The 27144-nt window shown below is 49.9% G+C and overlaps 1 protein-coding gene across 1 annotated transcript in view; it reads left to right on the forward strand.

The window, feature by feature from the left end:
• The first annotated feature begins 435 nt into the window (after positions 1–435).
• Positions 436–27144, forward strand: part of LOC142250155 (calcium-activated chloride channel regulator 1-like) — a 166109-nt gene continuing 139400 nt past the window's right edge. Inside the window, exon 1 of the mRNA XM_075322289.1 lies at positions 436–594. Coding sequence (XP_075178404.1) covers positions 436–594 — 159 coding nt within the window. The remainder of the gene's footprint in view (positions 595–27144) is intronic.

Raw genomic sequence — 27144 nt, forward strand, 5'->3', positions numbered from 1 at the left:
GACCAATGGCTGCCAGCTGTCTACCATTTGACCATTTGGTGTCACATTGCTGATTCAGTTCACTACCATTCAGGATGTGTTAAGCACCTGGAGATCCAACTGCTGAGCTGCAAACCTCCTTGAGAGGTTCCCTGGTGAGGAACTTGAGGATCCATTCGATTCCACAATTTACTTACTCTTACAACTTTGTTTCCTGTTCCCAAGCCAGCAAGAAATCTCAACTATCCAATCTTTGCTCTAAATTATCCCTAGTATGCAAAAACAATCATGTTTATCCCAATCATTTCCTTCTAGTCATTCGGTCAGTTCTGTGATTGACCTCTTTATGGCACATCTATTACGTATAATATCTAATATGTAACAAAGTTCAGTTGATAAGACAGTATTATAGCTTTCAAGAAAGTTATTTCAACATCCGGCTGTGTAAGATGTAAGATGGCTCTCCGTCATGTTCTGGTGTCAGTATTAATCCCCTTATTGCTTAATACAAGTCAGGGGTCTTTGGTAAAGATTAATGACGGAGGATATGAAGATATCGTGTTCGCCATCAATCCAGATGTGAAAGAAGATATCAGGATTGTAGAAGCAATTCAGGTAGGACAATGATGCTAAGCGCATGACAAAGCTAGTGAAATATATAAAGTATCTCAAGTTTAATAGACAAATTATTTTTAATTATGATTTCTTCTACTTTTAGCTTAAGGATAATGTGGTTTTCTGATATCATGTTAATATTAAAAGCAGGAGAATCATTAGCAGGAGCTGAGGGACACTCGTAACCATTTTCTTCGTCTTCGATACAAGGACAGGTCAACCTGGCTACAATGTTCAATTTTCTACTAGATATGAGAAAATCTATTAGGTTTTAGTTTTTCTTTTTAATGTTTGTAGAATGCAAGCATAACAAAAGAAGAAAGTTTAATTCACCGTGTTTTACCTTTGAGACTATTGTATGATTGGGAATTGTGGCCACATCTAATCACATAGCAATACTATATTTGGCAGTCTCGGAGACAATGAGGATAGTAGGGGTGAAGCATGCCCATCTCCACATTGTTCAAGGCAAGGTTCTGCAAATGAAAAAATTGGGGGTTCATCCAGCTCCAACAAGAAATTTTTTTTTTATAAAAACATTAGGCTATGATTAAGAGTGGTTACCACTCTAAACGCGTAAGCAAAGTGTTTCATTCATATAATTTTATCTAACTATGTTAAAACATACCAATAAATGAATGTTTTTATAAGAAATAATCTTTCTTGTGGGATCTGGATAAACCCCCTATTTTACCATTGTGTTGATTACCTGGGAGGTCACCCAAGGAGTCTTCCATGCACTGCACTTATTCTGCGCTTGGCTAGTCTTGGCGAGGTGACATACAAAAAGTATTGTTTTTTGAATATTTGAAGGTTCTGCAAAGACTGATACTATTGTTCTAGAGCCTTGTTCTTGGGATTGACAGAGTCCCAGTTGTTGGACTACCAATGATCATTAAGTTCTCCTCTATTCTAAGGATAGGGAATAAAGTAATCTTTTGAGAATGAACCTTTAAGCAAGTCGATATTCCTTGCCTAATCCATTTTTTAGGTAAAACTGTAAATTGCTTGTAAAAAAATTAGCAATTAAAAAAGATAATTTTGTGTGTTGAGCATCGAACTTTGAAAAAGGTAGCAAATAGTAGAGTGAATTAATAAAATGCTGTTCAGAATATTGCATTTATGGTCACTATAGTGAATCAGTCAAGTTCTTGTGCCACGCAGCAAAGAAGGACATTGAAAAACATTACATGGTTTTAATGTAAATTGTAATGTATTTTTTAGCTTTGCAACTTGTATAGGAAATATACAATACATTCAACACAACAAACATGGCATGAAAAAAACAAGGATGGTCTGTGATAAAAAACTGCATGGCACACTACTACCTCCTGCATGTTTGTAGATTTTGGGAACTTTGCTGTATACTGAAAATTGCAGTTTAGGCCATCATCAGGAATAGCTGATCGGCACAGGTTCTGGCTTTCGCAATCCCACCATCTGATTTGGATGACCCACAACTGTATTTTTCCCATAATAATACTATCCTAATCAGACTCTGATCAAACTTTGATCACACAGTGATGAAGGTTTGATCAGAGTACGATCTGTATTTCTTGAATGTGGAGAAAAATAAAATAAAAAATATCCATCTTCTCCATACAGTCAGTTTGTGAAAATCGAATGGCACTTGGATGTCTTCCAAGTGCAGTCCATTTTTTTCATCTACCCATAGACTTGAATGGGTGTGAAACATCCAAGTCTCGGAAGCAAATTGTACAGTGAAGGAAATAATTATTTGATCCCTTGCTGATTTTGTAACTTTGCCCACTGATAAAGACAAGAACAGTCTATAATTTTAAGGGTAGGTTAATTTTAACAGTGAGAGATAGAATATCCAAAATAAAAAACAGAAAATCACATTGTATAAATTACCGTATTTTTTGGTTTATAAGATGCACTTTTCCTCCCAAAAATTTGGGAGGAAAATGAGGGGTGCGTCTTAAAATCCGAATATAGCTTACCAGGAGGTGGGGAATTGGCATGGGGGGGGCTGTCTGTGTGGGCGACCAGCTGCCTCTCTGTGTGGGTGGCTATCTGTGTGGCTGGCTGTCTGTGAGGGTGGCTGGGTGCCTCTCTATGCGAGCAGCCGGCTGCCTCTCTGTGTGGATGGGCGGCCGGCTGGCTGCCTCTCTGTGTGGGCAGCTGGCTGCCTCTCTGTACCGACTGCTGGCTGTGCGGGCTGCGGTGGCTGTGTGGGCTGCAATGACTGTTCTGGCAGCGGAAGCTGTAGTGGCTGTGCGGCAGGTGTCCCAGAAGCTCTGGCTTCAAATGATGGCGCCCGGAGTCAGCGAGTGCATAGATAGAGCTGTCGGCTGAGAGCTCCATCTGCGCATGCGCCGCTCTGGGCGCCATTTCTTTGAAGCCTGGACCGCCGAAAGAGCATCTGAGACACCCACTGCACGAGCCTGCTCCACACAGCCACTGCAGCTTTTGCTGCCAGCACAGACCCACCACTGCCAGCACAGACCACACCGCTGCTAGCACAGATCCCACCGCTACAAGCACAGTCCCCACCAGCACCACCCCTGCCTACTGTGACTTCACTTTACAACGGCTGCCGCCTCTCCTCTGGTAAGACAACACTGGAGTGTAAGACGGACCCCATTTTTTTAGCTTTTTTATCTCTAAACTTGGGTGCATCTTATAATCTGGTGTGTCTTATAAAACGAAAAATATGGTATATAAATTTATTTGCATTTTGCAGAGAGAAATAAGTATTTGATCTCCTACCAACTATTAGGTGATCTGCCTCCTACAGACCACTTAGATGCTCCTAATCAAATCGTTACTTGCATTACAGACAGCTGTCTTAAATTGTCACCTGTATAAAAGACTCCTGTCCCCAGACTCAATTAATCAGTCAGACTCTAACCTCTACAACATGGGCAAGACCAAAGAGTTTCTAAGGATGCCAGGGACAAGATCATAGACCTGCACAAGGCTGGAATGGGCTACAAAACCATAAGTAAGATGCTGGGTGAGAAGGAGACAACTGTTGGTGCAATAATAAGAAAATGGAAGAAATACAAAATGAGTGTCAATCGACATTGATCTGGGGCATTATGTAAAATATCCATTCGTGAGGTATCCAGGATCATGAGGAAAGTGAGAGATCAGCCTAAAACTACATGGGGGAATTTGTGAATGATCTCAAGGCAGCTGGGACCACTGACACCAAAAAAACATTGGTAACACATTACACCATAATGGCTTAACCCTAGAACGCGCAAGCATAACAATCTACCATAGAAAACAAATGAACTAGCAGGCCTGCGAGGCCCCAGGTATGCGTTCTAGGGTTAAAATCCTGCACTGCCCACAAAGTCTCACTGCTCAATAATGCACATGTGCAGGCCCATCTGAAGTTTGCCAATGAACATTTGGATGATTCTGAGAGTGATTGAAAGAAGGTGCTGTGGTGAGATGAGGCAAAAATTGAGCTCTTCGGTATTAACTCAGCGTGTTTGGAGGAGGCAAAATGCTGCCTATGACCCAAAGAACACTATCCCCACTGTCAAGCATGGAGGTGAAAAACAAAAACAGGATAATTGTGGTGTACTCCACGCTGTTGTACAAAGAATCACTTCGAGTAATAAAGCAATGTGGATGGTTTATTCCACACGTTTCGAAGAGATATCCCCTCTTCTTCCTTAGGAAAATCCTGTTTTTGTTTTGCTTCTGCCTTTGGCACGTGGGATCGACTGCAGCTGTTATATGTTTCTATATTGGTTGTGAAACACACAACTAATCCAGGTGAGCAGTTTTCCTTTAAAGTCACCATATTATACATCGGTAAGATCCTATTTCGCTCCTTATATCCATAGCTTGTTTCAAGCATGGAGGTGGAAACATTATGTTTTGGGGGTGTTTCTCTGCTAAGGCCACAGGACTACTTCACCGCATCAGTGGGACAATGGATGGAGCCATGTACCATAAAATCCTGAGTGACAACCTTCTTCCCTCTGCCAGGACATTAAAAATGGGTCGTGGCTGGGTCTTCCAGCATGACAATGACCCTAAACATACAGCCAAGGCAACAAAGGAGTGGCTCAAAAAGAAGCATCTAAGGCCATGGAGTGGCCTAGCCAGTTTCCAGACCTTAATCCAATAGAAAACCTATAGAGGGAGCTGAAGCTCTGAGTTGCCAAGCCACAGCCTCAAAATCTTAATAATTTACAGATGATCTGCAAAGAGGAGTGGAGCAACATTCCTCCTGACATGTGCGCAAACCTCACCATCAACTACAAAAAAAGTCTGACTGCTGTGCTTGCCAACAAGGGTTTTGCCATCAAGTATTAAGTTTTGTAAAGCAAAAAAAGAGCAAAGGAGGGCACTCACCGGCTGCCGTATCAAATAAATCCAGTTTAGACCCAGGTAGACCTGTTGAAGTGCTTTTGCACGAAATGGCCGTCGTCTGCTGTGCTGTGCACTCCCCCCTCCCTCTTGCTATTTTAATGTACCACCTTGTGTTGAAATAACTGGATTTCTTGGATATCGTAGCCGGTGAGTGCCCTCCTTTGCTCTTTTTTTGCTTTACTTGGATGGGACTTTGCCTGGAAGGAGCACCACTGTTTTTTCTATTAGCCGCATCTCTGCCAGTGAAAGTTGTACTGGACCTCGTATGGTAATACGCCCTTGCTGAAAAGCTGGTCGTCAGCTGATTAGTGCCCGGTGTTTTGCTCTTTCTGAAGTATTAAGTCTTTGCCAGAGGGATCAGATACTTATTTCTCTCTGCAAAATACAAATAAATGTATATAATTTATACAATGTGATTTTCTAGATTTTATTTTGGATATTCTATCTCTCACTGTTAAAATTAACCTACCCTTAAAATTATAGACTGTTCATGTATTTATCAGTGGGCAATCTTACAAAATCAGCAAGGGACCAAATAATTATTTCCTTCAATGTGTATGTTACGATTTTCGACGGATCACTCTTGGACCAAAAATACGGATGTCTGCACGAGTCCTCAGCCAATAACATAAAGTCCTGGATGATGCCTTTATTTTTTTGTCATGTAAGAATAATACTTTTAGTTCACTTTTTGTACAGTGGCTTGATGATGGCGGTATAGGGTAGATGGCATTATTACTCATGATAGTTCCTATTTACTTTTAATAACGCAGAATTAGGACAATTTATTGAGACAGTTAGTTAAACTCTTCACAATGAGTCATTTTAATGATAAAGTTATCTAAATTAGGAGAGAAAAGGCGCAATAGGGTATTACCCGATTTACTGGGTAAAAGGTATAAGGAAATGGTGCACTCACCTGATCGGGTTGTGCCAGTCACAACCCCTTTAGTGGCATGAGCGAGTGCTAAAATGGTCCAGCAGCAGCCCTGTTGTACAAGCGAGACATCAAATTCGGAACTGGAGGAAAACAGGTTTTAACACTGCGCTTGAAGACCACGGACATCAGTGTTGAACACACAATTCTTTTATTTCATTTCATTCCAACAGAGGGGTTTAATGGTGCCTCATGATTAGCTACAAGAACCATTAAAAGCCAAGTGCAAATAACATGCACTAGGCAAAAATCAGCAAATAGAACGGGGCATATATTCTATTTGCAAGTAGGACCAATAGTAACATTATTTTTATTATTATTAAAAATCAAATCTCAAACTTTTTAATTAATTATATATGAGTGAAGTGCACTTGAATTGGAGCGACTAATAAGAAGGATCCGTTGTGATAAAACAGGAGGAACAACAGAGGAATAGTGTTGTGCGCATGTATAAGAATAGAGACAAATTCTCTTAATGAGAAGAGGTGAAAGGAGTTCATGATTTCCCACGATTTGAACTCCTTTCACCTCTTCTCATTAAGAAAATTTGTCTCTATTCTTATACATGCGCACAACACTATTCCTCTGTTGTTCCTCCTGTTTTATCACAACGGATTTTTCTTATTAGTCGCTCCAATTCAAGTGCACTTCACTCATATATAATTAATTAAAAAGTTTGAGATTTGATTTTTAATAATAATAAAAATAATGTTACTATTGGTCCTACTTGCAAATATAATATATGCCCCGTTCTATTTGCTGATTTTTGCCTAGTGCATGTTATTTGCACTTGGCTTTTAATGGTTCTTGTAGCTAATCATGAGGCACCATTAAACCCCTCTGTTGGAATGAAATGAAATAAAAGAATTGTGTGTTCAACACTGATGTCCGTGGTCTTCAAGCGCAGTGTTAAAACCTGTTTTCCTCCAGTTCCGAATGATAAAGTTATGAAATTTATTACCAAGAATTTGAAAAATTACAAAATAAGAACAAAAAAAGTATCGTAGATAATAAATATACAGTATTTCAAGACAATGGTTCCTGCTATATACAGTACACACACATGTTCACCATATTTCCTGACTTAGTATGTTTTTTAAATTGCACGAGGTAAAAACTTCAGTAAAAATCCCCAAATTTTTATCTGTGGTGGAATTTTGTAATTATTCCTGAGGAGTTTCTATGAGAATAATGTATCCTTTTTTTGTCACCTATTTTTCCACTATCTTTATCTTGTAATGTTCTGATGCTCATCATTTTATTTCGCCTATCTGACAGGATCATGAACCTAGCCAATAAATTTACCAACACATGGACTCTTCTTAGGCCAGTTAAGGCCATACTCAGATTAATGTATGACGCAACTTCACAAACAATCATTTGAATACACCATTGCAATGCTGACAAAGCCAGACACTTTTTAGTCCATATTACCTGCTGCTCATCCTGGCCATATATGTTCCAGGGAATATTCTTTTAAGAAAAGGTAATTTGAGGATAAATAATCTTTCTTCGAACTATCTTTTGAAGATCTTTTGTCCAACTTTCGTTAAAAAAAATAACCACCGGTGACATTTTTCAAATGATGATGATATGTGATCAGTAAGCAAAAAATGCTTCTTATTCTTATGTTTTTACCCAATTAACTCTCATTTTGCTTGGCATCGTCATTTTCATCAAGTTTAGACCTCCTTCACATGTCCATGTTTCCGGTACGTGTGGTGTCTGTTCTTTCCCCGGACATTATACGTACACATTATAATCTATGGGGCTGTTCACATGTCTATGTTTTTACATGCTCTATGTGTCCGTGTCTATTTTTTTTCCGGCGGCACGTATGACAAGGGCCAATATATGTATATTGGCAAAAACATGTACAGCACACAGATGGCATCAGTGTGCCGCCCGTGTGCCATCCGTGTGCTGCACGTGTTTAACGTTGAACGTATAGGAGAAGTTTTGTAATATCTTTATTTCTTCAGCCATACTGGAAAAACACAGATGCCACACGGATGACACATTGATGATACAGTGATGGAAAACACTGAGGACACCGGTACCGTTTTTTTCACGTACATGTTTTACATGCACATGTGAAGGGGGTACTTAATCTAACATGTATGGAAGTCTTTAGGATGAACATATCGATGTAGATTGTGATTTGCATCCACACTATAAATGTATAAATGATAACTGTGGGGACTGGACATGTGGGGCATAGAAGTGGAGAAGCTACAAACTTTTACCAGCAATTTTAAACACCAAGCAAAAAAAAATAAAGTATAAAACATTTTCCAAAATATTTTCAAGTACATTGAAGTTCTTTTTATATACCAACTCTAGAATCCGCCAGGTCTGATCATAAAATAGATAGCATCCATGATGGGTCCAATAAAGGTCCCCAAGGCTGTATTACAGCTATTGTTAGCAAATACCTTTGGCATTTGGGCCCCCTTAGGCACCAGGTCTTATGTCTAAATGTTATCTCTTCAGCTTCTATAATTTTATGTAAGATCCTGTGATGTATCTGTCCCCAATCCCTTCTGTGATGTATATGCCCCCAGCATCTTCTGTGATGTATATGCACCAGTGTCTCCTGTGATGTATATGCCACATTCCCTCCTGTGATGTATATGCCCCCAACGTTTTCTGTTATGTATATATCCCCTGTTTCTCCTATGATGTATGTGCCCCCAGCATCTCCTGTTATGTGTTTGTCCCCAACGTCTCCTGTGATGTATATGCCCCAGTCCCTCCTGATGTCTGTGTCCCCAGTCCCTTCTGTGATGTATATGTCTTCAGGCCCTCCTGTCATGTATATGACACACCCAGCTCCAGGGTCGGGGGGCACTTGTTACTGGGCCGGACTAGTCCGGTTATGTCGCACCAGCGTGGCCTTGTTCCTTGACCCTGGTAGTGTCTTTCAATAATAAAGGAATGATGATTATGATGATGGGAGTTGTATTTAAAATTAAAGTTTGTGGCGCCACTGTGGTACTGCGGCTATGTGGGCCGCCGCTGCACTGTGTATTCCCCGGGGCAGATGATGATGGCGCAGCTGAAGTGATATTGCTCCCCACAGGTAAAGCTTGAGGCCCAGGGATTATAAGAGGGCGCGGGAAGGACGTAGACGACACTGGGGGTTGCAGTCAAAGTCTTTACTCATGGTACCATTTCCACAGATGTACAGTACGCCGGCAATCACCTGTGGTATGCTGGGATCCACAATGATGGGCTCCTGCCGATCCCGGCAGCTCAGAGGTCAATACCGGTGCACCCCTCAAATGTGCCTTTCCTGGTCATCTTTATTGCACTGACTCTCGCCCTCCTGTGCCACACAGTGCTCTGAGCCAGGGGCCGCGGACCTTCAATGTGTTTTTTGCCTGCTTGGCCCCATGTCCTCTGTGGCCCCCTTCCAGAAGATTTGTGTGCTGATTTTTGGGCCTGGATGCTTGTAGCCACCCAGGTCCCCGGTGTTACTAAAGAGTATGTTAGTTTTCTTTTAGTCTAGGGACCAGGTCCCCGTTTTGCGGCCACAATCTTCCACCCAGTGTTATGTGGAGCAAGCCCACGGGTACCTTCCGCACTCCCGTGTTTCTAGGATCCCTTCTTCTGTGTCACCTGGGTCGAGCAGGAGCCTCCTCACCACCCCTCTTGACCGTTAACCTCCAACTGTCAACTGTCAATTAACTTCCCTCCCACTCACCTCAGACACCTCACCCACTAAGCTCCACCCCCTGACTGCCTTTGGGGACGGTGCTAGCCACTATACAAGTCCAGCTGCACTAGGCCCTAACCACGGTTTAGTGGAGTGTTGTGATGAGTCTATCTGTGTGCGTGTGTTATGTGAACCGGTGGATGACCCCTTTCTTGCCCTGTGATTGGATACCACACCTCTGGATGAGGTGCAGCACCTCTGTGGCGACGGAAGCCTCAGGGGCGCCATATATATGCACCAGCATCTCCTATTATGTATATGCCCCAGCCCCTCTTGTGATGTATATGCCCCCAGCCCCTACTATGAGGTATATGCACTGAAGTCCTCCGGTGATAAGTATGCCCCAGTGCCTCCAGTGATGCACATACCCCAGCATCTCCATTTATGTATGTTCACCAGCCCCTCCTGTTATGTATATGTCCCCAGCCTCTCCAGTGATGTATAGATGCCCCAGTCCCTCCTGTGATGGATATGCCACAGCCTCTCCAGTGTTGTATACAATCATGCCCCAATCCTTCCTGTGATGTATGAGCCCTAGCCACTCCTGTGATGTACATGCACCCAACATCTCCTGAAATGTATATGCCCTTGCATCTCCTGTGATGCATATGCCCCAAGCCCTCATATGATGTAAATGCTCCAGCCCCTCCTGTGATGTATATGCCCCCAGCATCTCCTGTGATGTATGTATGCCCCAGCATCTCCTGTGATGTATGTATGCCTCCAGCCCCTTCTGTGATGTACATATGCCCTTGTGATTTCAGTGATATATATGCTCCAGCCACTGCTGTGATGTATATGAACCAGCCCCTCCTGTGATAAGCCCCAGCCACTCCTATGATATAAAAGCCCCAGACCCTCTTGTGATGTATATGCCCCAGCATCTCTTGTGATGTATATGCCCCAAGCGTCTCTTGTGATGATTATGCTACAGCCCCTCCTGAATGTAAAAGCTTCAGCTCCTCCTGTGATGTGTATGCTCCAGCCCCTCTTGTGATGTATATGCCCCAAGTGTCTCTTGTAGTGTATATGCTCAGGCTCCTTCTGTGATGTATATGCTCCAGCTCCTCCTGTGATGTACAGTATATGCCCCAGGCTCTCCTGTGATGTATACGCCCCAGCCCCTACTGTGATGTGTATGCCTCAGCATCTACTGTGATGTATATATGCCAAAAGCACATTCTGTGATGTATATGCCTTCAGAGTTTCCTATGTGATGTATATACTGCAATACCCATGTCTCCTGTGATGTGTATATATAGCAGTCCCAGAAACTCTGTGATGTATGCTATGTGATGTATATGCAGCAATTCTATCATCTCCTGTGATGTATATGCCCACAGTGTCTTTTGTGATGTATAAGCCCCAGTCCCTCTTGTGATGTATATTATCCAGCTCCTTCTGTGATATATATGCTCCAGCTCCTCTTGTGATGTATATGCCCCTGGCTCTCCCATGATATGCTCCAGCCCTTTCTCAGCGCCTCCTATGTGATGTATATACTGCAGTCTTCAGTGTCTCCTATGTGATGAATATATGTACCGCCCTGAGAGGGCTCAGCTGCTCCCTTGCCGGGCCGAGCCACTCGAGGTCCGGGCTCGGGGTGTCGGTGGCTCAAGCGCCTCCGGACCGGGGGCCACGTCGCTCTGTTAAGGGGAAGCAGTGGGGTGGTGGGTGGGTGGTGTGGGACGAGATTCGCAAACGGGGGGCGCGTTGTCGTTGAACGGGTCGTGACGCCACCCACGGGTCGAGGTGACGGGATGCACCACTGCTGCGGCGGGAGTGAAGGGGGCTCCCGGGATCGGTGTTGAGGGCGCAGCCTGGATGTTAACCCCTCCGTGGGTAGGGACGGTGTGTCCCGGGGCCCGGTGGGACGGGCGATGATGTCAGGGTGCAGGGTGCCGTGCTGCGGTGCGGTGTCGTGCCCGGATAGCACTGGTGTACTCACTATTAATTCACACTCGGAGTCACTGGTAAACCAAAGTTCCGGTATGGTCAGGTCCCGCAGCCGGCTGCTTGTGTCCCTTGTGAGGCTGATGGTGGCCCCTTTCCCTTGCACCTTTTGTTTTGACTTTTGGCTCCCCTGCCTGGGCAGTGGTAGCCTGTTCCCCGGCGTTTAGCTGCCGGAAGAGCCCTCGGTTGCCCGCAGGCGCTGGCCTGTCGGATGTTTGGCCCTTGGCGGTGGCTCTCGGTGGGCTGTTGCTTTCTTTCGGGACTTTGGGTGAGGATAAACCCGTGAGGTCCAGACTGCAATCAGTGAATTTGCCTAAACTCAGTGGCTTCTAAGCTAGGACGGGGTCTGAGTACCTGGTTACTGGTGCTCCGATTAGCTGTTGACTCCCCGGTTCAGGTCCGGCAGGCTCCAACCCTGGCCCTGTCCCTACGGTTCCGCCGGTTGCTATACCGGTACTCCTGCAGGCGGCCACCACCATCTGCCTGACGTTATCCTCCAACCCGGGTCACTGACAGCTTTTCTCCTCCATACCTCCTCTCAACTCCAACTATCCTCCGCCTCTCTCCTCAACTCCTCCTGACTCCAGACTTTCTGTATTTCCTGCCTCAGGACAGTAGTCTCCTCGGTGGGCATGCCTTTCTGCCTGACTCCGCCCACCTGGTGTGCCCTACTGGCCCTGAGGGAGGCATCAGGTCTCCCTTTCGGGTGACTGGTGTGTCCTCACAAGGGATGGGGGTGTGTGTGGTATGGTAGGTGTTGTTACCTGTGACCACAGAGGTCCAGGGCGTCACATTTACAGCAGTTCCAACGTCTCCTATGTGATGTATACGATTTACAAAACTTATTATCACAAACAGCTGACTGCACTCTAGATCGAAACAATCCTGGAAAAGCAGTTGTAAGCTGTAATCATCAATATTAACAGAAATAAACACTTGAAATAGATCACTGTCTGAAATGACTTTACATAATATTTGTGTTTCACTTTTTGTATTGAATAACTGAAATAAATTACCTTTTTATGATATTCTAATTTATTGAGAAGCACTTGTATATGTAAGAGATTTTTTGAGGTAGGCCTCTCAAAATCAGCAAATCCTGTTGCCGCTTTTCCAGCAGCTAGCCCCACACTAAATACAGCTAAAAACAGTTTTATTTCAGAATAAAATAGATTACTTTTAGCCCTGAAATGGACTTTTGGTCTTAGGTCGCAACAGCAAGGACTGTAAAGGGTGCTTTACACGAGACGATCTATCGTGCGATAGAACGTCGGGTCACGGTTTTTGTGACACACATCCGGCATCGCTTGCGACGTCGGGCTGTGTGACACCTCCGAGGGATGCAGTATCGCTCACAAATCGTCAGTCGTGTACTCGTCGCTTGGTTTCATAATCTCGTTTAATTAAAATGGCGCCGGTTGCTCATCGTTCCCAGGGTAGCACACGCCGCTCCGTGTGACACCCCGGGAGTGATGAACAGCAGCTTACTTCCGTTCCGCGGCACCCGCAGGCTATGTGGAAGGAAGGAGGTGGGCGGCATGTTTACGTTCCGCTCATCTCCGCCCCTCCGCTTCTATTGGCCAGCGGCTGTGTGACGTCACTGTGACGCCGAACGTCCCTCCCACTTCAGGAAGTGGACGTTCGTCGCCCACAGCGAGGTCGTCCAGAGGGTAAGTACGTGTGACGGGGGTTAAACGAGTTTGTGCGCCACGGGCAGCGATTTGCCTGTGACGCAAAAACGATGGGGGCGGGTATGATCGATTGTGAAATCGCACAATCGGTCGTCCCGTGTAAAGCAGGCTTAAGGCTATAATTCTTATTTAGATGCCTCTAATGCACTATCTCATCTCCAGCAGCTAACCTTACACTAAATGCAGCTAAAAGTGGTATAATTGGAGAATAGAATAGATTTTTTTATGTTGCAGCAGAAAGAACTGTAAGGCAATTGTGGTGCCCCTGACCTGGTCAGGCACCACTGAGTACTGCACCCATGCTGGGGGCAGTACAACACAGGTGATCCAGAAGGCTGACCAAGGTGTGGTTACACAGGCGCATAGTAATCAGGTCTCCCACATTGACCTTTGAAGGGACCCCTGGGGAATCCAGGAGGGGGCGTGGCCTCCATCTCCACTCAAGGGGTGTGGTAGGGAGCCTGGTTGCAAAGTTGCGTAGGCAGGCACAGAGGGGAGGAAGCAGTGAGCGAGTCTGAAGTGAAGCTCAGGGAGAGCAGTCGCAAAGGAGGAAACCTGGAGGCTGTCACTAGTCATACACCGCAGGTGCAGTGGTTACTGAAAGAGGAGAACGGTCACCTGGTAGTGCCGCCCGAAATCCACCCAAGGCTGGAGTGCAAAGGGGTGGCTGAGTACAGGGACTGACAGGCGAGGACTAGGCCCACACGGGGTTACAGGTCCCCAGAGCAGGGGCCCATTCAGTTGGCCTGCCAAACCTGCAGGTGGGGGTACTTCATACCCTCCACCATAACACCACAGAGTCCGGAGCCATGTAGCAACGAGAGGGCCCATAGTTCACAAGAGGCAAGTAGCTGGAGTGACCTGGTCCAGGCTACAAGCAGACGGGCCGAAAAAGGGGAGAACAGGCAGCAGCAACTTCCCTGGGTGACCCTGTAGGACTACAAGTCTGGGTCACCACAAAAACACAAGGGCTAGGAAGGCAAGTCAGTAGCCACCCTCACAAGTCAGCCTGAAGGAGCCTGGTTCCTGCTTTGTGCATCACAGCTACGCCCGGGTTACTCACCCTGCCATCTGACGTGAGTAAAAACCCTGAAAGACATTCTGGTTGTGCGTGTGAGTCATTCTGCGACCTGTGGCTCCACACACTTACACTGGGCCCTGGGGCCAGCCTCACTCTCGGGAGGCCACTACATCTAACTGCATACAACATCAGCCCCAGGCGTCCCCTAATCTGCAGTGGCGGTCGCCCTGACCGCAATACCAAGAGTGGCGTCACGAATCCTATAGAAGTCAACCTACCTGTGACCAGAAGGACCCAGGATGCGCCATCCATGAAGACCCTGAGATGACCTGTAGGTTACGGGGCACTGGGCGGCACACAATAATCACTGTAATACAGTAACCCTTCTCCAGCAGCTCTCCACACACTAATTCCAGGCTGGAGTGAGCCGAGTGGTGCATCACCAAGTCTTATATAGGCCAATCACAGTAATGCCAGTAGCCAACATGGCTATGGCATTACTGTGATTGGCAGGGAATCTAGGCATGTGTAGTGACTGAGAAAAAGCCGAGAAACATGCGGGAAAGGGACTCTGAGTATCAGGAATACTCAATCGAGTACCGAGTGTGCCCGAGCATCCTGATGCTCAATTAAAAATTAACCAGTGGTGAGCATGACTCGCCCACCCCAGGGCTATGGGACACCCGGTGCCGGGCCGGACTAGTCCGGGGGTCGTCAGTGGTGGCGGGGCCCGGCTCCGTGGCCCTGGTGGGTGTCAATTAATATGGCTGGTGACTTAGGGGTAATTAAAGTGTATATTTGTTGTGACGCCACCTGTGGTTTGCGGGTATTAAGCCGCCGCTGCTGTGTGAGGCCTCCGGGGTGATGGAATGGCAGCAGTGGTGGTACTGCTCCACACAGGTGGAGCGGTGCCCCGGGGACACTGTTGGTGCTTGGAAGTGTCTATGCAGAGAAATAACTGAGGCAACACCAGGGGTGTAGTTTCAAGGTCTTTACTCACAGTTCTGGTCAAGGCCTGCAGGAGCCTTTGGACTGCTGGGACCACCGTCAGGGACCTCCGCCGATCCCGGGTAGATCTGGGGGTAAATGCCAGTGCACCCCTCTAATTGTGTCCTTTCTCAGCTGACTTCACTAGCCTTGCCTTGCCTTTTGTGACTGAACCTGGCTCGGCCTCCACTGCAGCCTCTGGGCTGGGAGCTCGCCTGTCGGTATTTGCCCCTTTTCCAGAGATTCTTGCTGTGGGCTTTGGTCCGGGGAGCATGCAGCTTTCCCTGGATCTCGGTCTTTTAACCTTTGGAGATGACTTCTCCAGTGACTAGCGTCCGTCCCCTGATGCAGCTTGATCCCTCCACCGATGTTCCTGTGGAACAGGCCACCAGCTCTGAAGCTATCTGTGGCCCTGGAATCCCTTCGTTCCCTGCTTGGTGTCACCTGGACCCTCTGAGTCCCAGGGTCTTCACCAGGAAGCGTCACTTTCTTCTTTCTTTAGCTCCTGCCTGACTAGAGCTCTTTTTCTACTCTCTGTTTCTCTCCTTCTCTGTTGCTTTCTTTCTCTGTTGCGGACACTCTGAACTCACAGAGCTCCTTTCTCTTTCACAGCTACATGCTGTCTCCTCACTCTCTCACTCTCTGAGGTAAACTGAAACTCTGACCTTCCTCTCTGCTCTACACTCGGCTGGCTCTTCCCACCCCCCGGTTGCTAAGCTACCACCCTATGGGAGCAGGGATGGGTCTTACGACCCCTCCCAGCATGCAGCATGGGAGGGTTGCTGCCACTGTCCCTGGTCCCAGTGTGTGCCTAGCAATGGGTGTAGTGCAGTTTTACCTGTGAACTGGCATGTACCCCTTTCCTTGCCCAGGATGGGACATCACACCTCTGACTGGGGTGCAATGTCTCTGTGGCGACGGAAGCCTCAGGGGCGCCACACTCCCTAACAGCGAATCCCAGCATGTCCTCGGGCTGAAACAACAAAAACAATGGAAGAAACTGCAAAATTTTGTTATGCATAAAACATTAAAACTTTAGGACATTACACCCCTTTATGGGAGGCACATAAATAACACATTCACCGGGGACCACATTCCAGTCCAGTGGCCCGGTGACACATAAACAGGGGGAGGGGTCATCTTCAAAAAGAACAGGGGACAAGGATTTAGGAATAGGGTGTCATCTTCGAAAAGAACAATGGGCAGACATTCAGGGGCTATGTACTATCCTGACTCCATTAACTCCTTGTCGTCCTCCACCAGGGGCTCCGACCCTTGATGGCGCCCACTGGGATTCCGACCCAGCGACGGTCAACAAGTCAGACAAGGTCCTCCTCCTTCCACCTTTTGTGCTGGGTGGCGTCTCCTGGAGAACTTAGGGACGTTCAACAAAGGCAGGAGGCATTATTTCTGGAGCAGATCCTTTAAAACTTTCAACTTGAAAGTTTAACTTCAGGGGTTATCTTACGGATGCGGTTACCATTGCAGGGGACCGTACTGTGCCAATGTCGTACGGGACACCGGACTTCTTCTCCAGGCACAATACATCCCCAGGCTCTGAACCTCCAGCGGGAACGGTGGCGGGGGCAGCGTACACGGTACCTCTTGATCCCAGAGTGGTGCTTCACAGGGCTCACTTGTCACGGTGCTGTCGGGTCCTGGCTCCCAGCTGAGGAGGGATGCCGTGGGGGTCTGCGTGGCTTTATCTTCACGCGACATGGCTGCTGCGGCGGCCCTCTGTTCCTGGGCCCACACCGCAGCGACCATCCTCCGGACTTCCGCCTTCCAGTCGAGTACCTGCTGCAGTGTCTGTGCTCTCACCCGGACGCAGAATCGACCCAGCTCCCACTCCAACCAGGCAGCGGTTCCCGCGGGGAGCTCACTCGGGCCGCGATTCTCCACATCAAAGGCCACTCCGCCTCTTCGGAGTCCCGCCATGCTGCCGACAGGGCTGAACGCAGACATCTTCCGTCCGCTCTCCATAGCGGGCACCGCTTCGCGCTCTTCCTTGCAAGATCAAAGGGGGCGGGGCTTACTTTCGCGCACTTTCTGCAGGCACGTCCCTCTTCTTCCCGCGCTCAGCCAGGCTAATGGCGGCAGTTTTTTTCAGTAAAACAGTTCTTTCACAGTCTTTTCAGGCGCACAGTACCCGGTGGGACCGGGCACGTTATCCTGTTCGTGACGCCAAAGTTGACTCGCCCACCCCAGGGCTATGGGACACCCGGTGCCGGTCCGGACTAGTCCGGGGGTCGTCAGTGGTGGCGGGGCCCGGCTCCGTGGCCCTGGTGGTTGTCAATTAATATGGCTGGTGACTTAGGGGTAATTAAAGTGTATATTTGTCGTGACGCCACCTGTGGTTTGCGGCTATTAAGCCGCCGCTGCTGTGTGAGGCCTCCGGGGTGATGGAATGGCAGCAGTGGTGGTACTGCTCCACACAGGTGGAGCGGTGCCCCGGGGACACTGTTGGTGCTTGGAAGTGTCTATGCAGAGAAATAACTGAGGCAACACCAGGGGTGCAGTTTCAAGGTCTTTACTCACAGTTCTTGTCAAGGCCTGCAGGAGCCTTTGGACTGCTGGGACCACCGTCAGGGACCTCCGTCGATCCCAGGTAGATCTGGGGGTAAATGCTAGTGCACCCCTTTAATTGTGTCCTTTCTCAGCTGACTTCACTAGCCTTGCCTTTTGTGGCTGAACCTGGCTCGGCCTCCACTGCAGGCTCTGGGCTGGGAGCTCGCCTGTCGGTATTTGCCCCTTTTCCAGAGATTCTTGTTGTGGGCTTTGGTCCGGGGAGCATGCAGCTTTCCCTGGACCTCGGTCTTTTAACCTTTGGAGATGACTTCTTCTCCTCCAGTGACTAGGGACCGTCCCCTGATGCAGCTTGATCCCTCCACCGATGTTCATGTGGAACAGGCCACCAGCTCTGAAGCTATCTGTGGCCCTGGAATCCCTTTGTTCCCTGCTTGGTGTCACCTGGACCCTCTGAGTCCCAGGGTCTTCACCAGGAAGCATCACTTTCTTCTTTCTTTAGCTCCTGCCTGACTAGAGCTCTTTTTCTACTCTCTGTTTCTTTCCTTCTCTGTTGCTTTCTTTCTCTGTTGCGGACACTCTGAACTCACAGAGCTCCTTTCTCTTTCACAGCTACATGCTGTCTCCTTACTCTCTCACTCTCTGAGGTAAACTGAAACTCTGACCTTCCTCTCTGCTCTATACTCGGCTGGCTCTTCCCACCCCCCGGTTGCTAAGCTACCACCCTATGGGAGCAGGGATGGATCTTACAACCCCTCCCAGCATGCAGCATGGGAGGGTAGCTGCCACTGTCGCTGGTCCCAGTGTGTGCCTAGCAATGGGTGTAGTGCAGTTTTACCTGTGAACTGGCATGTACCCCTTTCCTTGACATCACACCTCTGACTGGGGTGCAATGTCTCTGTGGCGACGGAAGCCTCAGGGGCGCCACAAGCACGCTCACCCATCTCTCATTGTTAGTCTTCATCAGTCTGGGGACCATACAGGAACACACAGTACTCGTGATACATAGTATCACAAATAAACATTTATATCCAGGTACCTTATAGATGACATCTTCTCTGATTGGAGTCATTTCCATTCCTTTTGCACTCATGTAGTACAGATGCCATGCTGATATTTCATACCCAGAGTTTTATTGTGGAGACTTCTCTATTCTCTGTCTTCAATGGCACTTCCCAACACGAAGCATTTAAAAATGAAAGTATCATTACCCTACTGCCTTCCATAATATTTTCTCATCCTCCATTGCCCCTCTCCAAATTATCACACTAACTGACCTTTTCCATAGTTCTCCCAAACAGACTCTCTTGCATAGTGTCCCCACTATACTATGCTGTTAGGGCCAGATGGACGGGTAGACCCTGGAGGTGGATCCACTGGGCCGAACTCCCGGATGAGGGAAAGGAGTCCGGTAGCCGGAGCACTGTAGGTAGCAGGACAGTCCGTGCACTGAGAGCAAATGGAGAAGTCCCTGGGACCACGAGGTCACGGATGGTGGTCCGGGTGACGGAGCTCAGGTTCGGAAGCCGTGATGGTGTCAGGCGGGGTCCGGAACCGTTGGAGCGAGATGACGGGTCACCGCAGGGATCCGAGATGGTACGGACTGTCAGGATGGCAGATGGGCAGCGTTCGGGGTTCGAGGTACCGCAGGACCGGATGGCGATGCAGGATCGACTCTAGAAGACAGAGAGGTAAGTATCTCATAGAACACAAGGAGACCTGACTCCTAGCTTGGGAAAACACGAAGAACAGGCCCCGCTCCCTTGGACATTAACCCCCTATATACCCTGTACCTGAGTGCATCATTTCCTGTTAATTGACACTGGCCCTTTAAGAAAGGTTCAGTGACCGCGCGCGCGCCCTAATGCGCATGCGCGCAGCCCGGGTGCCAGAAGCCAGGGCAGGAAGCTGAAGGGAGGACGCAGGGGAGCCGGCCAGGAACTGGGAAGCCGTCGGGCGCCGGGAGCGGAGACCAGGGGGCCTGGGAAGTGCGGGCACCGGAGGCTGGAGAGCGGGGAGCGTGGCAGGTGAGCCGGGGAGCGGAGCTGAGGACCCGGGGATCGGAGCAGGGGACCCGGGGAGAGGATCCGAGGACCCGGAGAGCGTGACATATGCCCCCTTTCACAATCCACCATTTGTCCGAAATGTCTTTCATTGCCGCATAATAACCTCCATTGCCCCACAATGTCCTCCATTACCCTATAATGTCCTCTTGCAGTAACCCCAACCTTTCCCTCCCCTGCCATCTCCACTGCCTCTGCGGCTCTGATGCCTGCAGCAGTATGATGACGTCCACAGTGTACTTACCACAGCATGTCGGGGCCAGGGCTGATGGTGGCTCTTCTGCCCCAGTCCTAAACCACAATGTTCAAAAATATTTGCTTATGGAAGGACTGTAGGAAGAAGGGGAAATCCGAAGGCCGTTGCAAACCCTTTGGCGGGCCACATGTTGTGTAGACCAGATGTATACAATTAAATTATTGTGGTTCTTGAAAGAATCACTCATCAAAATGTTTACCCACTTAATATATTACATTCATCATATTACAGTATATAGCACACTGGTGGACACAGAGAGAAAAGGGCTCCTGTGCAAGAACAATATATGAATCCCCAAGAGCTCATCATAATGCACAATTTCACCTGCTTTGGGGATAGAAATAGGCCCCCCAACCTGTTGGGCCCCTGTGTGGCCGCACCGCCTGCACCAATGATATGTCCGCCCCGATATATCACTGTGTATTTACAATTGCTCATTTTGCCTTTCCATACAGTTACATCTTCTCTTTTCCATTAGGTCTATGACATCACATAATTAAAAACAGGCTAGCTGAAATCTTCTAAGCTCTATGCAGAAACAGGAGGTCTCTTTTTCATGCATTAGTCATCACTGGCAGGGGGGAGGAGCTGAGCAGCTGGGTCAGAAGTTAACAAGGGAGATGATTCATATGTGACGCCCTGGGCAAGCCAGGGGTCACAGGTCATTGCACCACCACACCCTACACCCCAGTTAGGTACATCAAGGCTAACCAAAAATCCTTGTTGCCTTCCTCCAGAGGCTGATGTTCACACCAGGGGGTGGGCCAGGCGGTTGGCTCCGCCCACCGAGGAGGACACAGCTCTGGAGGCTGGAAAACCCAGGAGATTAGCCCAGGCAGGGCTTGAGTGAAGTTCGGATAGAGAAAGGAGGTGAAAGTGAAAGGAAGTGAAGTGGAAGTGGTAAAGGAGGAGTAGGAGAAGTTGAAGGAAGGTGAAAGGTGACAGAAAGAAAGCCTGAAGAGAGTCCAGCTGTGTGCAGGACAGGGTCAGCAAGGTCAGCAACGGCGGTGACTGTCTGGAGGGGGACCGTTTGGAAGTTCCTGGAAGGATCGCGGACGGGTAGTGGCCCGGCGGTCTGGAGCAGTGTACCAAAGGACAGTCAGCACCAGAGCAGGGGCCTCTCGGACCCCGGCAAGGCTAGGAGTCGCCATAATTTGCCGAATCCGTCAGTGAAGGGGACGTAGATCCCCCAACAACCAAGTCCCGATTGAAGGCAACAGCCCAACCATTGTAGCAGAAACACCGCCACCGCCAAGGCACCAGTTTCTCAGGGCCAGCGCCTGCCGGCAAAGAGTAGAGCTCCTCCGGTCCAGCTTGAAGCCGGGGAGCGGGTTACCGGTGGGAACCCATCGCTACCAACACAGAAACAAAGGTGCAAGGAAAAGGGACATCACCGTCACCTACTGGGAGAGCAAGTGCAGCCGTCCGTGGGAACCGTCTTTCCAGCCGTGTGGTTTACTGTAAAACTGTGTCAACGTCTCAGGCTGAGTACCACAGTGCCGCAAGGCACAGCGCTGCCCCCGCATCCCTGCGCCCACCAGGCCCTGCATCTCCCATCTCATCACCGGGCCCCGGGATCACCAACCCCTACCCACGGAGGGGCAACACAACACCTGGCTGCTCCGCATCACCATCCCCGGGATCCCCATATTGAGCAGCGGTGGTGAAATCACCACAACCGTGGGTGGCGTCACGGACAATAAACAATCCCTCACACCCAACAACCCCCTTTCACTCACGGGCGAGGAGTGCCGCTCGAGAACCCCCGGGATCCGGCCTACAGCTCGAGCCACCACTGAGCAGCAACCGCCGGACCCGAGCAGAAGGGGTGAGCGTAGTGTGCTGACACCCTCCTCCCCGCCCGCGACAACTTGGCGTCACGAACAGGATCTTACCGCTCTGCCGTTAGGTAGAGGTGCGCCTTGTTACCGCCGGAGGTATCCGGCTGAAAAATTTCAGAAGTCGCCATCTTTGGCGCGAAAAGTTCCCACTCGAGCGTCTTCTCGAGTAGCAGAGGCGCGAAGGCCAAAGCCCCGCCCCGAGAGAGGAGTGGCCGGAAAGAGCTAAGGGGGACGCGATGGCGGCTGGCTGCATGTAGCTGCAGCTATAAAAGCAGGGACGCCAGGACTCTGCAGACACACCGTTCCTGGAAGAAGAAGTCACCATGTGGATGCCGTCCCGCGACACCGTAGCCCCCGCGCCGGGAAACGCGGCGTGGGTGGAAATCCGGACCGCGCAGCTCTACCAACGGCTGCAGGTGAAGATGCAGCTCCTCATGGAGGAGTGGGAGGCCGACATGGCGGATGTTATAGCCACCGTGCGGAGACGCGAGGAGGAAGCGGAGAAAGGGAGGGTGAGTGACCCACGCCCCTATGTCCCCGAGGGACCGGTCGCTGCGGCTGAGGGACCCGGTCCAAGCCCTCTCCCCCCGCTGCCTCCCTCGCCACCCGTCCCAGGGGCCGTGACCCCGCCATTAGGCCTGCTACCACCGCAACCGGTAGCAACACCCAGCGTCCCCGCCCAGGCGGGCCAACCTGTAGCCGGAGCCCGTAGTAAACCGGAGGTGTTGCCGTGGAAGATTCCGAAGGTTAAACCGGAGGCATCCCCTAAAAAGTCCCCCGAGCCGGAGCCGATGACCTGCTCCGAGCCGAAGGCCCAGCAGCGGAAAGCCCCTATGCCCATCCCCCACACCTCGGCTGAGGTAGCGCCGGGTTGTTGCTGTAAGGCAGCGCCCAAGGCCAAGACACCGCGGGACACGCCGCCCAGATTCCTGACAGTGGGCAACGTCCAGAATGTCCCGCGGGGCCCGACCCGTGCGCCAGAGCTCGCAGCAGCGCCGTATTGGGATAGGGAGCCGGTACCGCTGGGCCTGGAGATCGCTGAGAGGGAACGGAAGAAGGCCGAGCTGGTGGCCCGAGCTATCCGGGAGAAGGAGAATCTTCGCCAGGCCACGTTCCGTGTCCGGGGTCCGCTGTACGAGGGGCAGGTGAGGCGGTTTGATGTCCGCCGGGGCTACGGGTTTATCTATGAACCGGGCCTGGAGGCCGAAGTGTTTGTGGCCCGGCGGGATGTGAATGCCCACCTGCCTGAGGAGCATCCCGGCCGCAACCTAATGCCGGGAGACATCGTTCAGTATACCCGACACTGCGGAGAGAGGGGGTGGTTTGCCCTGGATGTGAAACTGCGGGGCAGCCAGGAGAGCAGAGTGAGTCCTGCCCCCCCCTCCCTCGGATGAAGCTGAAGGCCTGGAGTAGGGCAGCGGAGCACCGTTGTCCAGTCCCCGTTGGGAGCACCAGAGTGTTGTTTAAAAGTTTAAAAAAGTTGAAAATGATAAGTGAAATGATATCGAGTACTTCACCAGATTATCCTTGAGATTGAACCGGCCGGAGCCGGCACCGTTGTCCCTGTGGGGACCGTTTAAAAAGTTTGCATGGGAACTATCCATGGACAAGCCCGTGAACTTGCAGGGCACCCACAAACGTTAAGTGGCTTGTAAATATGTTGTTTGCCGTTACCGTTTCCGCAATGCCGCCTCCGGAGAGGCAGGTTGGAGGGAGGGCCCTCAGCAGAGCAGGCTGGGGCCCAGCCACCAAAGGAACCGGTGGCTACCCTCTGGAGGGGAAGGACAGATCCCGCTCGGGTACCGTGTGCTGGACTGTGGGTCAAGGGGTGCTGCCTGGGCTTTAGGGGCAGCATCAGGGCCAGGTTGCTTGGGTGGGAGAGAGCGGAAACCGTAACCGTAAACCGTTTGAAACGTTTAAGTAAAAGTGCCTCCCGTTATGGGAAGATTCATTAAAAATGTAAATATGTTGCCGTTTTACCATGTTATACCTTTTTTATGCTTTACAGAAAATAAAACCGGTGTTGGACGGGCAGCCCGCGGACGGTCTGCATTTTGCTAAGGGGGAATGTGACGCCCTGGGCAAGCCAGGGGTCACAGGTCATTGCACCACCACACCCTACACCCCAGTTAGGTACATCAAGGCTAACCAAAAATCCTTGTTGCCTTGCTCCAGAGGCTGATGTTCACACCAGGGGGTGGGCCAGGCGGTTGGCTCCGCCCACCGAGGAGGACACAGCTCTGGAGGCGGGAAAACTCAGGAGATTAGCCCAGGCAGGGCTTGAGTGAAGTTCGGATAGAGAAAGGAGGTGAAAGTGAAAGGAAGTGAAAGGAAGTGGTAAAGGAGGAGTAGGAGAAGTTGAAGGAAGGTGAAAGGTGACAGAAAGAAAGCCTGAAGAGAGTCCAGCTGTGTGCAGGACAGGGTCAGCAAGGTCAGCAACGGCGGTGACTGTCTGGAGGGGGATCGTTTGGAAGTTCCTGGAAGGACCGCGGACGGGTAGTGGCCCGGCGGTCTGGAGCAGTGTACCAAAGGACAGTCAGCACCAGAACAGGGGCCTCTCGGACCCCGGCAAGGCTAGGAGTCGCCATAATTTGCCGAATCCGTCAGTGAAGGGGATGTAGATCCCCCAACAACCAAGTCCCGATTGAAGGCAACAGCCCAACCATTGTAGCAGAAACACCGCCACCGCCAAGGCACCAGTTTCTCAGGGCCAGCGCCTGCGGGCAAAGAGTAGAGCTCCTCCGGTCCAGCTTGAAGCCGGGGAGCGGGTTACCGGTGGGAACCCATCGCTACCAACACAGAAACAAAGGTGCAAGGAAAAGGGACATCACCGTCACCTACTGGGAGAGCAAGTTCAGCCGTCCGTGGGAACCGTCTTTCCAGCCGTGTGGTTTACTGTAAAACTGTGTCAACGTGTCAGGCTGAGTGAGCACCACAGTGCCGCAAGGCACAGTGCTGCCCCCGCGTCCCTGCGCCCACCAGGCCCTGCATCTCCCATCTCATCACCGGGCCCCGGGATCACCAACCCCTACCCACGGAGGGGCAACACAACACCTGGCTGCTCCGCATCACCATCCCCGGGATCCCCATATTGAGCAGCGGTGGTGAAATCACCACAACCGTGGGTGGCGTCACGGACAATAAACAATCCCTCACACCCAACAACCCCCTTTCACTCACGGGCGAGGAGTGCCGCTCGAGAACCCCCGGGATCCGGCCTACAGCTCGAGCCACCACTGAGCAGCAACCGCCGGACCCGAGCAGAAGGGGTGAGCGTAGTGTGCTGACACCCTCCTCCCCGCCCGCGACACATACAGGGGAAAGAAACTTCATATTTGTCTCTCTGTAATGGAGTGGTTATATGGAGCGGGTTTATGAGCTGAGCCAGCTATCCTATAAAGCCAAAACCTGCTTCAAACAGCACCGATGGGAGTTAGTTCTAATCACTGCAGTTTAATTACTTTGCTGCTGTCATGACTTAGGAAAGTCTGATTTACGGCCATTGTCTCACTGTAATGACTGAACCCAAAACCCACACTTTCCCCTTCTTAACCTAAAATAAGACACAACAACTGCTTAACATTGGATGTTAAAGGCCACAGCAGCCCCGTTTATTAACACTGAACAAACAATAACATTTCATCCATAAACATATTAATATTCCAAAATATAACCATCAGCAAAGGAGGAGGGGTAAATGAAGAGTCCATTGTACATGATTGCAACACCAGCTCCATCACGTGCCCTTAGTCGCACCACACCGACTCCAGGAAACCCAGCCAAGTGTTGCCCACGCAATGTCCCGTTGTGACCTAGCCCAACAGGAACCCACATTAACATGCCCCGTTGTGGCCCAGCACAGCAGGGACCCACATTAACATGTCCCGCTGTGACCCAGCACAGCAGGGACCCACCTTAACCAAGTATACCATTGCACCACCAGGAGTAACCCGTTCCTGCACTGGATTCCCCCCCCTGCACTTTGTGCAGTCCACCGACTTAAAATACCCACCTCCTTTCCACCACAGCGAGCACGTATGACACCTTGTACGTGCGAGTCCCACCATCAAAATCAACCCAAGCAATATCCACGGCTCTAGTAACCAAACGGGTGAAAACGAACCCCTTTGGACCTCACAATTCCACCTGCACCGAAATACCTTCACAACATAGCCAGCCGCACATAAGACCAGCAACTAGCTGACCCCAGAGTACAATCCTACGCACAGCCTGTGTGACCAGTCCCCAACGAGCCACCTGAGTCGCCGTCCCCATCCTGAAGGAATGGGGTGCAAACTCTGCCTCGTTGAGATCACCACAATGCAGGCATCGCCGAAAATTGCATACCGACTGATAAATTGACAAAGCCAGCCATTCTTATGGTAACAAAAGAACCTGCACTGGTTCCCTTAGCCTCTGACAGTGGTTCCCTCAACCTCTGACAGATCCCTGAAAATGTGCCCTGCCAACCAATCTAGGCATGATTCCAAACACAGGAGCTCCTACGACCGACCACACGAGCACAAACACCCGGGAAGGAAGACAAAGGCCCAAGGCAGTCAGGCCCCATGTCATGAATCAAGCCCTTGGAGACACCAGCGACCAAGTCTCCTCCACCCGCGTGCAGTACCAAAACCTCAGGTGGTCCCGTCAACCTTGCATGATAGCACCACCCTCAAGTATCCTCCCAGAACAATCAGCAAAACCAATCTACTAATGCATCACAACGACCCTGTCCGTCAAGCCGAGCACAGGCCTGAAGAGAAAGACCCCACCAATTAACAATGTGTAACAACACCTCCGCCGCCAAAGAGGCGGTCCCAAAACCTAAATAAGAGTCCACCCATCTCACCACCACAGCCTACTCAATGACCCATAAAAGGCGTTGACCCACCCTAGTAACAGGCCTAATGACCCCCATTAATTGTGCGCATCTCCTGCACACTCCCATCTCCAAACGAACAACCAGCACCGTTGCCACTATTACCAAAAGTGAAATGAACTCCTCACCCATACCCCGCTGAAATGCGGATCCAACAAACACTCACAAAATGAAAGCAAAAAACCAACTCCACCATGTCCCGAAATCCAGAAGAAACTTGGAAACACGCCTCTCCTCTCCGGAACTGCTGACACCATAACCTCGGGCCTATCATCAAAACTTTGCAGCAACCAGGTGCCTTGTGCCCTCCACTTGT

This window comes from Anomaloglossus baeobatrachus, chromosome 8, assembly GCF_048569485.1.
Source record: "Anomaloglossus baeobatrachus isolate aAnoBae1 chromosome 8, aAnoBae1.hap1, whole genome shotgun sequence".
In the NCBI taxonomy this organism is placed as follows: domain Eukaryota; kingdom Metazoa; phylum Chordata; class Amphibia; order Anura; family Aromobatidae; genus Anomaloglossus; species Anomaloglossus baeobatrachus.